The sequence below is a fragment of the Saccopteryx leptura genome, chromosome 12, assembly GCF_036850995.1.
Source record: "Saccopteryx leptura isolate mSacLep1 chromosome 12, mSacLep1_pri_phased_curated, whole genome shotgun sequence".
Lineage (NCBI taxonomy): Eukaryota > Metazoa > Chordata > Mammalia > Chiroptera > Emballonuridae > Saccopteryx > Saccopteryx leptura.
The window spans coordinates 24062932-24079696 of record NC_089514.1 but is presented as its reverse complement, the minus strand read 5'-3'; the positions used below and the strand labels follow the sequence as shown (position 1 = coordinate 24079696).

Genomic DNA, 16765 nt, shown 5'->3' with positions numbered 1-16765 from the left:
GAAACAAATGACAATAAAAAAAAAAATAAGATGGTCATTTTATCCTTGATAATGGACACCAATATTGTAGAGAAAATGACCCATTAAAGCATTTATATTTTTCATCTCTCTCTGAAGTTACAATAAAAAATCAATAGATAGAAATGTAGAAGTTCTCAAAACAGCATTAGCATTTTGAAAATAAGAAAGTATTTTGCCTTCGATGTCAGACAAGGTAATAGCTGAGCCTTAATTTAAAACCTCAAGTAAACAAATTTCTTTTCTTCTTCCTACTTGCTTCTGTTACACTGATTGCCAAATCGTATATATTTCAGTATGTGACTGCTACTAAAACCTCATTTTGCTCAAGCTTTCGCAGATTCAATAGGCGAATGCAAGTTGCCTCTTGTTCTGCCATTCCTCTCTATGTGTTCTTTAGAGTTTCTCCATTTGTCTAATTTCAATTGGTTTTCAAGAATGAGCCCTTAATAATAATGATCTCCTTTATAAAAGTACTACAAAACACCACTTTCCTTTGTAAGTGATTACTTATTTGTTATATTAAATTCAAAACGACTTTGTGGCCTTACCAATGTTACATTTTGAAAATTTAACTTCAACATGGGGAAAAGAGGAAATAATACTAGCTACAAAAAGGTATTTTATATAGCTGCAGAAGGGAAATAGAATATTCTAAAGATTGTCATTGAGAGTTTTAATTGTTTCTAAAATATTAATTTATTGTATTCATGGCTTCTGCTTTCTAAATTTCTAAGAGGTTAGCAGTTTTTGTATTTAGATAACTTTATTAAGTATATGTTGCTATTACATGCATTATCCAGTGCTGGAAATCTTCAGGAAAGTATATAGGTTAAAATATACAATTAGGAGCTCATTTCGGGATACCTCTTTAAGAGTTACTAGATAGCGAATGTTTGGATGTATTCATTTTCAATCAATGAAATTATCATGGTATTAGTACATCCCTATATTTTTGTGAAATGCAACATGTCAAATGCCATGATCTTTTTTCAACAATTTTAATATCCAGGTATAATGCAGCATGAAATCTTTTTCTTGTTTCTAAATATAATTGATTTAATCACTGAATTTAAATGCTTGGAAATTGTTCTGCTTGTTGGTGTTTGAATGCCAAATACATCATCTACAGTTCTAAAATGAATGTTGCATTTATATTTAGACAACTTAAAACATTGCCTTCTAAATTACCCTAAATAACCCATAGAAATGTCTAGAAAAAAATGATAATAATGAATGACAAATGTCCATTACCATCAAATTTCAGATAAGTATAACTTTTAAGAGGTTTAGAAAGTGTTAGGGTCTAATTATTTAAATGCTCTTTGTGCAATGAATTATCCAGGCAATACAACACACAGCACACATTTGTTAATCTCAACTCTTCCAGAACTCACCACCCTCAGAGATAGAGAGAGTCAGATAGGGACAGACAGGAAGGGAGAGAGATGAGAAGTATCAATTCTTCATTGTGGCTCCTTAGTCTCCTTAGTTGTTCACTGATTGCTTTCTCATATGTGCTTTGACCGGGGGGGGGGGGGGGGGTGGCTACAGCAGAGCGAGTGACCCCTTGCTCAAGCTAGCAACCTTGGACTCAAGCTGTTGAGCCTTGCTCAAACCAGATGAGCTTGCGCTGAAGCTGGTGACCTCGGGGTCTCGAACCTGGGTCCTCCGCATCCCAGTCCGACGCTCTATCCACTGCACCACCGCCTGGTCAGGCTTACCATCCTCATTTTAAAGACTAAGATACAAGAGCCAATGACCTTATTTATCTTCATAGGCAAAAGAAATTTAAGTTTTGCTAAGCTTTCACAGATATCTATTCATTTATTCTCTTTGATCAAGTTGGCTTAAATTGACCTCTTTTTCCTATTTCTTTAGAGTTAAAAAAATAATATTTAATGTCATTTGATGTAGAGAGATTCCTTGACGGTCTATCTAATACAGCGCCTTTCTCCTCTGGCTCCTAGGAAGAATCAGGGTTTTAGTCTTTCCTAGCGTGGTGCACAGACATCAGATAAGGTAGGGTGCGGCACAGTGTGAAGTACAGGGAAAAGTCTATTCCTGGGGAACTGCTACACAGTACATTTTACACAAGATGACAAAGAATAAAATCTTGTTTACACTAAGTATTCAAATCAGGGCTGTGCAAATTATACAATGTGGCAGAAGCCGAATATTACCCTTGTGCAATTCTCCATACTTTAGTATTTTTTTGTTCCACCTTCAATTTTTGCCATTTCCATATACCAAATATAAATATAAATAAATATTAAATATAAAAACTCTTAAAACTTTAAACTATGTATCTGTATACTGCTTAAATCATCTTACATTTCCATCAATGGAGTGCTTGCTGCGCTCTGGGAAATTTTGCCCAAATAAGAGAATTAGCATTGGTAAATGGGAATTCAATTATTGAAAATTTCATGGCAGTATCATAAATTAATTAGTTTTATAAATGCACTTTTGTGTGACAGGTATCTGGTTAGCTGTATCCATAGGTGGGGTACACAGTCACCCAGATAATGAGGTTTTAAGCAGGAAGTCCAGCTGTTCGCCACAATACCTCCCTTAGCTTCTGGCAAATGTTTGAAACTCTATGGCTTCAAGGTAATTACTTTTGCACAGATGATTTCAAACTTTTTTGAACAGTCAACCTCTTCTTCTTCTTCTTTTTTTTAATGAAGCAATATTTTAAAAACCAGTAAGTAAAAGAGAAAATTAGAATTTTATTTGTAAAAATATATTTTAAAAGTTTAAATTACTAACACCTTTAATACAGTCAATCTATGGAAACAATGGGGTTACTTAGACGAAGATTGCTGTAGCATCATAGGCATCTTATTTTATTGATTTTTGTATTTTGTTTTGATTGCATAGTATTGGGAATGTCCTCATCCAGACAAACAAGTAATTGTAAATGGTACAAACTTTTTACTTCTCACTTGCCTGTCTTGCACCATTCTCTTTTTAAAATTAATTTTAATGGGGTGACATTGATAAATCAGGGTACATATGTTCAGAGAAAACATCTCCAGATTATTTTGACATTTGATTATATTGCGTATCCATCACCCAAAGTCCCATTGTCTTCCGTCCTCTTCTATCTGGTTTTCTTGCACCATTCTGATTTCAGTACTGGAAAGTGGAATTGTTGGGCTTGTTATCTCCATAATTAAAACCATCTGAATAACTAAAAACTGCTCACATTACTTGAGGGGGTCTCCACACTTTGGATAAAAAAATATTTCTAAAAGGTGTCTTTTTAATATAGTTTTTTAACATTTTCAGTACAAGTCTAAGATGTGATGCTACTTGATATCTAGTCCAGATGTTCACTTGGACTTTCAGTTGGAATATTTTTCTCATTCTGCATACTTAGCTGAAGTCTGTTTAAATTTCAGTAGTGCATCTTTAGTTGCAATTGTGAGCATGTCTATGTCACAAATCTGTGATGAAATACACTTGATATATAAACTAGTACAAGCTTAATATTGTTGGGAGCCAGTTTACTCATGTAATTTATCAGCAAAAATTCTCTGAAAAGTGATTAACATTTTCATTTAAAATATTAGCATTGCTACTTTTTTTTAATTTATATTGATTTTTATGCTGTTTGTTGACTGTGACAAACAAAAGCACCTGAGCTTGTTGGTCCTTTAATTACATGTGATTCACATGTGCTGTGGTGGTAATGTACCCATTTGTATAATTATCCACACTTAATATGCAAATATATATATTTAAGTGACCATTACAAAGCTATAGACTCTCCAGTTAATGTGACATTTACTTACTAATTGACATCTTTATATGTATATATATGTTGATACGTAAATTTATCTTTTGAATCTATCTACCTATTAGCTGATCAACAGAGAAGAAGAAGAGGAGAGAGTCGCTTTTTGTCTGGTAACAGAATTTATAGATTTGAGAGTCATTAATATGAAAAAGTGATTTTATAGAGCACTCTTTAGGATGTTTTCATGACAGCCTTTTATTGTTCCAAAGTGTGGCAATAAGGAATGTGAACTTCTGAAGAATTGCTCTTTATAACTCAACGGAATACAGTCTGAAAAATAATGGTTTAGCTGAAGGCCTTTATTTCTTTTAAAATGCAAATATCTCCACTTTCATCTGCAATCAGTCATTTCTACATTGATGTGAATAAATTTATTAGACATCTTGCTGAGGTTTAGATTTAACTCAGAAGAGGGGGCAGCAAAGATAAACTCAGCAACTGAAACCAATGGGAAAAAATGACTATTAAGGCTCAGAACACTGGAGATGTACCTGGCCTAAGCCTATTGCCTATATATAATATACTCATTTATATTTAAAATAATAAAAATAAAAAGAGAGAAAACAACAAAAGACAAACCCACTAAAGAAATGTTGTCTGACTTAGATGAGGGTGAATGAGAATTGTTTCAGAATTGCATCCAACTGTTTCAGAATATTTTTCTGGAACAATAATGTCATTAAGTGAATTACTCATAATTTTGGTCAACTTGAATGAGATCAACTGCAATTTTTCAACCAGTGTATTTTGTAATTGAAGATACTCAGATCTTATACTCTGAGAATCTTCAAAGACTGCAAGCAAATTATTTGTGCAGGAGCCCTAGATCATGTACAGCATAATATAAATGAGGATTTAATGCTCTGAACCTAATCCTGTATCTCTGGTCTATGTAACATTTTTAATTAAAGAGAAAAGCTTATAAACTTTTCTCTTAATTTAAATCCTTCTACTAAATAGAATAATTTGTCTTTAATTCGAAAATCTAGTTACACATTGTAAGGCCAGGAGCCTGATACCCCCACTCACCATTCCCATCACCTAAAGCTTTCTAACAAGAATCCATTCCAATATAGTAAAAAAATTTAGTTTAAACTTCAAGTGTTTTATGGGGTCATATGAGAAAAAAAAAAAGTTAATATTCTGAGAAAGTGCTCCTGAATAAGAAAAAAAGTCACACTACACAATTTTTAAAAGCTAATAATTTGGCCCTGGCCGGTTGGCTCAGTGGTAGAGCGTCAGCCTGGCATGCAAGGGGTCCCGGGTTCGATTCCCGGCCAGGGCACACAGAAGAAGTGCCCATCTGCTTCTCCACCCCTCCCCCTCTCCCTCCTCTCTGTCTCTCTCTTCCCCTCCCGCAGCCAAGGCTCCATTGGAGCAAAGATGGCTTGGGCGCTGGGGATGGCTCCTTGGCCTCTGCCCCAGGCGCTAGAGTGGCTCTGGTCGCAGCAGAGTGACACCCTGGAGAGGCAGAGCATCGCCCCCTGGTGGGCAGAGCGTCGCCCCCTGGTGGGCGTGCCGGGTGGATCCCGGTTGGGCGCATGCGGGAGTCTGTCTGTCTCTCCCCGTTTCCAGCTTCAGGAAAAAAAAAAAAAGCTATTAATTTGAATCTGGGTTAAAGAAACATATTGAAGCAGAACTATATTTTCTACATTTCATTGAAAGGCAATACTTGCAATTGTTTGGTATAAAATCGGAAATATATTTAGATTTAAAATGCTGATTGATTCTCACATTAATAGCATTGTTGTTTTTGTTAAATTGAAAACAAAATCAAATGATAGAAATATTTACCACTTAGGAAAAGAATACATGCAAATATTTTAAGCAGTAAATTTCACTTTTCTCTATCAAGTATGACATTAATAATTAACAAAATCAATTTTAAATCAAACTTTGAAAGTTTGGAGATGCTTTTCACCATTCTGTTGCAAAATATATGAAAATAAAAATATTTTCTTAATTCATTAAAAGGAAAAACTTATTTCATAGTCTACCTTTTATATTCAGCTGATAAGGTCATCTTTTATCAATGAAATTATACTTATTTTGAAACAAAACTATACCCAAACTATAAGCATAGCTGGGTAAGATAGGGAATGAAGAATTTACCTTATCAGTTATAAACTTGCTTCTGTTATTGCTCAGACAACAACCTTCAAAAACTAATTTCTATTGTTCTTTTCCATCTTTGTACTGAGAATAAGTATTTCTAAGGCACAAAATCTATAGGTTTTCATTTTTTTCTTTCCCAAATTTAATTTTTAATTTTTATTTATTTATTTTAGTGAGGAGAGAGAAAGTAAGAGAGACAGAGAGCAGGGAGGGGGGTGAAGGGGAGAGGACAGGAAGCATCAACTCTCATGTGCCTTGACCAGGCAAGCCCAGGGTTTTGAACCAGAGACCTCAGCATTCCAGGTCAATGCTTTATCCACTGCACCACCACAGGTAGGCATCTTTTCCAAGTTTAAAAATGAGGATCTAATAGTTCTACAGTAGACAGCAAGAAGACAGAATGGAAGAAGACACCTCTACCTACAGTTCTGAGCTTTGATAGTCTAGGAGAATAATTCTGGCTGATTTGACAGGCTTTATCCCAAATGTGTACTCTTGGGAACAGCATACAGAGGGGAAGAGTGAGGCAAGTAAATGGTGTATCTGCAGTAGCTCTAGAGGGGTGCGCACACACTTGCCTTGGTAAAGCAAAACTATGGGTCTTAGGAACTTGAACAGCTCAGTGGGTGAATGTGATTGGCAGTTGAGCAATGAGAATCTATTCAGATATGGATACAAGACTATAATATTTATATGCAAAGGACATGGCAAGTATTGGTAAGTAGTGACCAAAGAGAAAATAATCCTAGAAATTATTACATATATAACATATAAAAAAATTTTTTTTAATTAAAGGGACTATATTACTATGTAATATAGAAGTATTCATTACTTTCCTAGGGAGAGAGCGGAGCTTTATAATGTTCTTGAACTACTTTTAATACTTAGACACTTTTCATTTATTTTCTTAGAAATTTACTAATTTTACATTTAAATATAAATTCAATATTAACAACTCTTAGAAAATGATTATACTCAATTCCTTTCATTTTAAAATTTTCATACTCATTTTCTCTATGCAGTTTTTAAAAAAAAACAATTTTTGCCATAATTTTATACAGTTATATTTATTCTAAATATAAAGTATATTAATCAATTCAGTATAAACTTGTTTGTATTAAATTATGCTATTTTTGAAATGAGTCAGTCAGAGAAAAAGACAAATACCATATGAATTCTCTTACATGTGAAATCTAAAGAACAAAATATATGAACAATCAAAACTAAAACAGACTTATAGACATAGAGAGTGGGCTGGTGGTTCAAGAGAGGAAGAAGGTTAAAGGGATTGAGAAATACAGGTTAGTAGTTATAAAATAGTCACAGAGATTTCAACTACAGTATAGAGAACAGAGTTAATAATACTGTAAAACTGTATACAGTGCCAGGTGGATACTGGAAATATCAGGGGGGACATTTTATAAAGTATATGATTGTCTAAGCACTAGACTATATTCCTGAAACTAATACAAAATAATATTGAATGTAAACTATAGTTTAAAAATGAAAATAAATAAATAAATTATACTACGTTTCAAGATTTACCTCTTTAGGATTACCTACACATTTAAGGGACAGCAAAAAACTTCTGTCATTGGCAGGTTATCATAGCATTTTTTTCAAGAGGATACCTAATACATTCTCTATTAATCTCTGTCATCCTCCTAGTCACCAAATTCCACATAATGAAGTCATGGCCTGCTACTGAGACTTGAATCAGACACCTGAAGACACCAAAATATATAGCTATTTCCTATTACCATCAAGCCTACCAACTGTGTTGACATTCTACTTATTAAAAAATATACTCATTATTTTATTGAGTCCATAATAAAGCCATAAAAACTTCACATTTTATCTTTACATTGAACTGAAACAATATTTTCTTAGATATCTGAATGTGATCAGTGTTATTAGGTAGATTCTGCGAGGTAAAGAAACACTATGAATAATACACATAAATTCTTTGGGCATGTTCAATTAATTATTTGAATACTGCCAATTTGATATCTTTGTAATAAAAACTATCAACAAGAGCTGGCTGTCATCTCCCAATATAAATTCTATTACAATGGAGTTGAAAATTCTGATCCACAACGATTCTATCCTACTTAGTCCTTAGCCCTTCATTTCCCCGATTTCCTAATTGTTGTTATTAAATTTCTGGAACAATAGTATCTGATAACTAAAATTTATAGTGGAATATTTCAATATGATATTACATATGGTACTTAGAACAATAACTTAATAAATGTTGCTTCAGTATTGCCTGGCCTGTGGTGGCACATTGGACAGAGCGTCAACCTGGAACACTGAGGCCACCAATTCAAAACCCTGGGCTTGCCTGATCAAGGCACATATGACAAGCAATCAATTTACAACTAAACTGCCTGACCTGTGGTGGCGCAGTGGATAAAGTATCGACGTGGAACGCTGAAGTCACCAGTTTGAATCCCTGAGCTTGCCTGGTCAAAGCACATACAGGAAGCAACTACTATGAGTTGATGGTTCCTGCTCTCCCCCATCTTTCTCTCTCTCTATCTCTTCTCGCTCTAAAAATCAATAAATTAATTTAAAAATTTTTAAAAATTTACAACTAAAGCAACTATGAGTTGATACTTCTCTTTCTCTGCCCTTCTCTCCTCTCTCTGTAAAATCAATAAATAAAATCTTAAAAAAATACTTCAATGTCACAACCTAAGGAAAGCCAAAATAAACAATCTTGCCATACAACCTTAGAAAAGCCTGAACTAAGCCCTTATTAGAGCAACTCAAATATCCTGAACAAGACAATCGCAATCTAGAATTTAACATACTATATACACACACACACACACACACACACTATATTATCATCCACTAAATATCATCATGTATTTGTTTTCTGTAGGAAGATATACTATATCCAAAGGATAAAAAAAAGAGAAAAAAATCCATGAATAATATGGTTAGTTTATATATGATTGTAGAATCTACTATAATTTATACACACATGCATATCTGATATGAAATTACAACTGCTAAGTACAATGGAAAGACCCTAGTGCAATGGAAAACTTTTAATGTTAAAGTAGCCTTCAAAACAGAATACATGCAATTTAACAAACAATGTAGAAACCTTACCTTGACTCGCAAACTTCAACTCTTTGGCATCTGTGAGTGTGGTCCTTTTGTCAGACCCTTTTTTCTCTATCCGGCGATGGCTTCGTCTTTTCTTAGACTCTCCCCAAAGATTGGATCCTCCATGCATGCTTGGGATATTCAAAATAGCAATTCCTTCCAGAGAGATGTTTATTAAATCAATCTGTACTCCATCACACTGATCCATAAAAAGAAAAGAACATAAACAATAAGATATTTTATCTTTCTTTCCTTGATTTCTCCTTTTGCATTTTTTATCTTTTATAAGAACTTTAAAATCCACAATCTTGCCATTTCTAAATAAGCTATTCAAGAACACTTAGTTACCCTAAATGTCAATATAAAATATAAAGCAGACTAACATTAACCGGTTATCATTCCAAGTCTTTAAAAACAATCAAATTGAATCATAATCATCTCTTTGTTTACAGACAATCTTTGGGCGGGAGAGGCGTTAGCATCTGCATATAAAACAAGTTATGAATTTCCAATGTGTTACAAAGAGGTGGATTGCGGAAAGTTTGGTCAAATTTGGGGTGGGAATTTTACTGATCACGTCTTATTGAGAAAATCCTGCAAGGCGCTCAGGGTGGAGGGAAAAACTGAATTCATAATTCATGATGTGTAATTTTGGGCAGAGAAAGAAGTGGCTTAAGGACTTCTGAAGAAAGGAAAAAGTACAAAACAGCAATCGCAAGAGCTCTGAATTACATTAGAGTGGCCAAGGATGGCTTTTTGGTCTTGATGATTAAGTTCCAAGTACAGCGTTCAAGGTAAGAAGAGGCACAGCTGTCTAAACCAGGTTTCCCCAAACTATGGCCTGCAGGCTGTATGTGACCCCCTGAAGCCATTTACCAGGCCCCCTGCACTTCCGGAAGGGGCACCTCTTTCATTGATGGTCAGTGAGAGGAACATAGGATGCAGCGGCGCCGCAAAACACGGCCTGGCTCACGTACAGTACTACTTCCTGTGACGCAGGACGCACGTGTCACGGCTCTGGAAGCGCGTCATATCACTTGTTACAGCTAGCAGTGACAAATATGGAACCAGACATTGATCATCTCTGTAAAGCCAGAAGACAGGGCTGCCATCACAGCGGCCACCTGGCCCATGCAGGTTCGCATTGGATTCGGACAGTCGGTAAAGAAACAACGGAGCCAAACACTGGTGGGCCATAGTCTTTAATCCTAGCTTGCACCCGGCGGGCAAGTAAAAACATACACTGGGCTCCAAAACCCACTCACATTCAGTGCTCACAAAGCCACTGACTTATCCGAGTTTCCTAGAATCAAAGGTTTCTAGCTCACCAGCCTTATTCTCCTCAGTTCCCCATCTCCTTCCTTATCCCAGATACAAACTCTGTACAAACTAGCATCTCACTCAGCACTCTGCCATCTTGGCTGCTTCTCCTGGCCACATGGCCTCTTTCTGCTCTCCTCTAATGATAATCTCAGGAACCAAGAGCGCAAGCTCCCGCTCCGTCCCCATTTTATAGTGTAGAAATCCAAACCCTTAATCCAATATACAAAATAGGAAAGTCTCTAATACAAAGTCACTTTCTGAGGCATGATTGGATTGTACCACCCCACATCAAAAAGGGTAGGAAAGGCTTAATCCCAAAACCAAGCCCCAGGCTACAAGGATTCTGCCTGCCTTTAGCCCACCCCAACACACATTAATATCACCTGGGCGACGGCCTCCTCGTGTTATCTTTAACAAAGTGAGCATAATACATTTTATCTGCCCAACAATCTCATTAGCCAAAAGCAGGCCCATAGTTCCCACTGAAATACTGGTCAGTTTGTTGATTTAAATTTACTTGTTATTTTAAATATTGTATTTGTTCCCATTTTTTTTGTGTGTTTTTTTTTTTTTTTACTTTAAAATAAGATATGTGCAGTGTGCATAGGGATTTGTTCATAGTTTTGGGTTTTTTTTATAGACTGGCCCTCCAACGGTCTGAGGGACAGTGAACTGGCGCCCTGTGTAAAAAGTTAGGGGACCCCTGGTCTAAACGAACATGGAGGACCAGGCAGGCTGAGTGTGGGAAAGGTCATCACTCATCGCTACATTATAGCTGCTGTAACAATGAATTAAAAAATAAATACCCTTAAAAATCCCTTCACCAGGCCGATTTTTCTTTTGTTTGTCTGAAAAACACACAATTTGCTAACAGTCTATCCTTTGTGATATTAAAAGTGGTCATTGTAAAGCCAGTATCCACGGCCACCATCACAGCCGCCTGACCCATGCAGGTTCACATTGGATTCAGACAGTCGGTAAAGAAACAACGGAGCCAAACACTGGTGGGCCATCATCTTTAATCCTAGCTTGCACCCAACGGGCAAGTAAAAACACACACTGGGCTCCAAAACCCACTCATTCAGTGCTCACAAAGCTACTGACTTACCGGAGTTTCCTAGAATCAAAGGTCTCTAGCTCACCAGACTTATTCACCTCTGCTCCTCATCTCCTTCCTTCTCCCTGCACAAACTCTGCACAAACTGGCTTTTCCTTCAGCACTCTGCCATCTTGGCTGCTTCTCCTGGCCTCCTCCACGTGGCTTTTCTCTGCTCTCTCCTCTAATGATAATCTCAGGACTCGAGAGAGCAAGCTCCTGTTCTGCCCCCATTTTAAAGTGTAGAAATCAAAACCATTAATCCAATATACAAAATAGAGAAGTCTCTAATACAAAGTCACTTATCTGAGGCATGATGGGATTGTACCACCCCACATCAAAAAGGGTGGGAAAGGCTTAGTCCTAAAACCAAGCCCCAGGCTACAAGGATCCTGCCTGCCCATAGCCCGCCCCCAACACACATTAATATCACCTGGGCGACAGGCTTCCATGTGGGCAGCACCGTCTTTAATAAAGTGAGCATAATATATTTTATCTGCCCAACAGTCATTTTTCAAACTTTTTGAATTTTCTGTTCATTTTCACTGAAGGGCGTGTGGCGAGTGATAAGGCTTTAGTATCTTTGGAGTCACTCAATTTGTTCTGTGTTTCCTAAAATAGTAGTAATTACAAATATTTTCCAGCTATTGGTCACCCATGTCCTGTTATGAGTCATTATGAGAAGGGATATATAAATATAAATATATAAGTTGTTTTACAAAGAACTGTGTTAGGAACATGAATTTCATTACTTGGATGATATCAGCAGTGGGACTATTTTATGTGTCATGTCTTATAGAAAAAAACAAAACAAAACATGGATAGTAACTTCTTCATTTTCTTTCTCATGGTAATCATGATGTCGGTACCTAGAAGGGACAACACTATCTCAAAATGATCAAAACAAAAACCAAACAGATAAAAATCCTTCTTATTTTCTACATTGGCCTCACCATAGTGAACCTAATACTGCATCTTGTACCCTAAAATATAAAAACCTGTGAAATAAAGCATCCATCTTGAGCCGACTTGGCAGGCTAGAATAAAATAGAAGGTGCCAAGTTTTCATTCAAATTGTTTCAATGAGGGTGAAACCAAGCACTGGATGATGCCCCCCCCCCCCCAGAAACAAGTGATTTTTTCCCCCTTCCTTTTCATATATTAAATTAAGATGATTTCTTTTTACTAAAGAATTCTACTCATGTGTATACTCACTTACCGCTATATATTCTAGATAAACAGATATTAATTTCATAATTAAAAGTAATCTTGTGTAAATACCCTGCAGGCCTCAATGAATCAAACACATACTGTGTGTCAGGCCTCCCACTGGCTTCAAGTGGAATGTACTGGCTGGATAATTAGATAGTACATATTTTTTAACCTTATTTGCATGCATATTATATCTTTTGCACACTGACAAGCAGCAGTAACAACAAAAGTCAGATTACCACAGGGAATTCCCACAAAGAAGTCTTCATTCCTTATAATTTGCAGCCTAAATTAAAATAATTTGATCTTTGACAAGGATGAAATGTCAAGCAGAAGGGGGTCCCCTACAAGCCATGGCCTGTGGCTTCTGAAATCTGCCTAATTTATGTCAGTCACTTCTTAATACATATTTAAGTGTTACACGAAAAAGATGATAAATATGCAATCTGACACCTTTGGTATTTCCCAGCTGTTAATTTATAAAGGTCTGGTTTCCCCCAAACTGACTAAAATCATTTAAATAACAGAAGAATTGCGAAATAAACAGGAGTCGGGGCTCGGCTTCCATTTTCACTCAATATTGAACACAGCAGGTAGTACACTAAGACAATTATTTGTAGGCCTTAGAATCCCACTGTGACAAGTTACTTTCAGAATTAGCGAAGGAGTATTCCTTTGTTCCTCTGCCGAAAAAGGAGAGCGCATGGCGAATCGGCTCTTAAAGAAAAAAAAAAAAACTGAACGGTGTGTGGGGGTGGGGTGGAGGGCGAGCCACACGCAACAATTGAAAAATATCAGTGTATAGCATTACTAATGTTCCCCATCTTCAGAGTCTTGTCACTCTTCAGAGTCTTGTGTAGTTTTAAGAAAACAGAGCAAGAAGCTTTCCAAAAAGTGGGAAAAAAACCACAAAACGATTTTTAAGGAGTCCCCTCCCCAAGAAAAAGGAGAACGCTGAGGTTCCTATGAGACGAGTTCAATGTCTCGTCACTTACATAAATTGCTATTTATTAATGGTATGTTTCCACTACTTCTTGACCCCAGACTACCTTCCTCTGTTTGCGTTAACGTTATGTTGGTTTGTCTGGAAGATTTCAGCGCTAGGTCTGATGGGGACCAGGAACTGTCTGATGCGCACCAGTGGAGTGCGTGGGAATCAAAGCTATGAAATATACACAAGTGATAATACTGTGTCACATAATATTTTCATCCGCTATGAAGATTTATGAGTTTTAGAAAGGTAGCTGCAGAGGAAAAGAATATAAAAGCTTAAAAGCTAACAGCCTCAGTTAGTCAATAAATCCTGAATATTTTCATTATGTAGAAAAAGGTCATTAACATATAGTACTATAGAAGCTATTGGCAAAGTGCTTGTTAAGGACAAACTTTTATATGTAAATTTAATGCTTTAGATTTAGTTAACATGTCTTTTGATAGAAAAATTCAACGCATGTGAAGAATATGGGAGAGTTTTAAATATGGATACAAAATTTGATGAGATAAAATTAACAATAAACTGTAAATGTATTTCTTCATAGTGAGTCTAATATGCTGGGGTTAAGTAAAATTTATTCATATGTTACTCAATAAAACAACAAAACATTGCTTTGTTCATTGTAGAAAATAGCGTGGAGCAAAATGATTTATCTAACTCTGCTTTTCAAGGGTGTCTGCAAATTCATACTTAATTTATCAGACAAAATTATTTATATTTTTGCTAAAAAGTACAGTAGCAAAACTATAAAGTAAATAAGACACATATACATAAATGGCTTAACAGTGCATGAATCTCTTCTAATATGAAAGCTGAGGAACTCTATCGTTTCCCAGTGATTAATTTCCATATTTTACAGAATACATTTTTTAAGTTCTATCTATAAAACAGTGTGATAGAGGGGCTCAGGACATGCCTGTTAGGTAATTTTAGTAATATTGCTGGCTCAAGATAGCAAACATTAGCCATGGCATTAATAGAAAAACCAGTTTAGTTTCACATTTTTCTTTATTCATACATTCTGTGAAAGCCAGAAATTATTGCTGGAATTTTAGAATTCTTCCCAAAAGTTACTTTATTAAAAATAACTTCTGCGGCCTGACTTGTGGTGGCGCAGTGGATAAAGCGTCGACCTGGAAATGCTGAGGTCGCCGGTTCGAAACCCTGGGCTTGCCTGGTCAAGGCACATATGGGAGTTGATGCTTCCAGCTCCTCCCCCTCTTCTCTCTCTGTCTCTCCTCTCTCTCTCTCTCTCTCTCTCTCTCTCTCCCTCTCCTCTCTAAAATGAATAAATTTAAAAAAAAAAACTAAGCTTTAAAAAAAATAACTTCTGGTAAACATGGAAAAGAATTTTCAGCTTTTGATCATTCACTTCCCTTTTACTTAACATTTCTTCTTCACCCTCTTCACTATCAAAACTATGATGTATTTAGCCCAAAGAAGGGTTCATGCCAGGCCTCACCCTCACCATGTTTCTGGACCTTTTCTGGAAATAAGGTGATGTTTTTTTTGTTGTGGACTTAATGAGTCCATCATTGGTTTCCTATTACCATCTTTGTGGAGGTCCATACTGTATTCCTGCATTACTGATTCTAAAATTTCATTGCAAAAGATATACATTACCTGGGGATTATCAGAAGACAAGGTAGACGTTTTAAGTACTATTCTTATCACGCACACACACCCTCGGCAGGAAGAAACTTTTCGAGCTGATGGATATGTTGATGGTATGTAGTGTGTTGATGGTTTCATAGTTATATGTTTATTTGCAGATCCATAAGTTGTATACATTAAGTATGTATAGCTTTTTTTTTATAAGTCAACTATGCCTCAACAAAGTGTTTAAGAACAAATGGAATGTCCTTTCACAAGTTTCATTTTCCCATCCCCAGATAGTGTTTTGGGAGAGCCAAGACTAGATGAAGGTACTCTAATGCATGGAGAAAGAGCATCAGGATGATTTTGACACAGGTGCGCACAGACCAAGTTGGGAAACTCAACCCGATTACCTTTAAGAGCTCTGTGCTTTCCAGGTGACTGGGCAGGCAATGAGAATCTGATCTTTTGAATCTTGCAAACTTATTTCTTTGTCTTTGAGACTCTTATTGCTTCTTATTAATTCTTGAGGTCATTTAAGGTTTTATAGAAGAATTTAATCTTTTAAGACAAATCTCAGTATTTTAGGATGAAAATTCCTGGCCTTCATGGTTTGCAATCTTCCTAGTCTCACTGACAACCAAAACACTGAAATACTTCTGAGAATGGGCTACTTTATTCTCTCATGAACTTCACCTGGAACATGGAACAAATTAAAAATATACTTGGTAGTGTCAATGACAGATGTTGACCCGAGACCCTTAGGCACATGTCCCAAATAGTTTAATACAAACTTTGTTTTTAATATATTATGTAATATTTTTAAACTGCCTGACCAGGCGGTGGCACAGTGGTTAGTGAGTTGACCTGAGACACAGAGGACTCATGTTCGAACCCTGAGGTCGCAGGCTTGAACGCGGGGTTGCAGGCTTGAGCGTGAGATCATAGATATAACCCCATGGTTGCTGGCTTGAGCCCAAAGGTTACTGCCGTGAGCCCAAGATCGTTAGGTTAAGCAAGTGGTCACTCGCTCCACTGGAGCCCCCCTCCCGCAAGTCAAGGCACTTATGAGGAAGCAATTAATGAACAACTAAGGTGCCACAATGAAGAATTGATGCTTTTCATCTCTCTTTCTCCCTTCCTGTCTGTCTGTCTCTATCACTCTCTTTCTCTCTCTCTCTCACAGAAAAATAAATAAAACTTTTACTTGTCTTTTGTAACAAAGTTAGAAGATAAATAAAATTCTGAAAATTAAAATATTTAACTTTTTCATCTTTCACCATTTAAATTATCTATATATTGTCATTGTATATATACTTATATAACATGTATATGTATAAAATTTACAATTTGTTTCCTTGAGATTTAAACCTTTTGGCAGCAACACAATTCTTAGTTCTTTTAACTTATTAAAGAAAATGTACATCTGCTCAATTCTGCAATGGGGACATAAAATCTCTCTTAATTCATAAGGTCTGGAGGACGA

The 16765-nt window shown here is 36.2% G+C and overlaps 1 protein-coding gene across 3 annotated transcripts in view; it reads right to left on the bottom strand.

Annotated features, from left to right (window-relative positions):
* The window catches only part of DGKB (diacylglycerol kinase beta), a 645807-nt gene that overhangs the window by 161224 nt on the left and 467818 nt on the right, over window positions 1-16765 (bottom strand). For all 3 annotated transcript variants that reach the window (XM_066354004.1, XM_066354003.1, XM_066354005.1), the window contains one exon: window positions 9062-9257. In XM_066354004.1, coding sequence (XP_066210101.1) covers window positions 9062-9257 — 196 coding nt within the window. The remainder of the gene's footprint in view (window positions 1-9061; window positions 9258-16765) is intronic.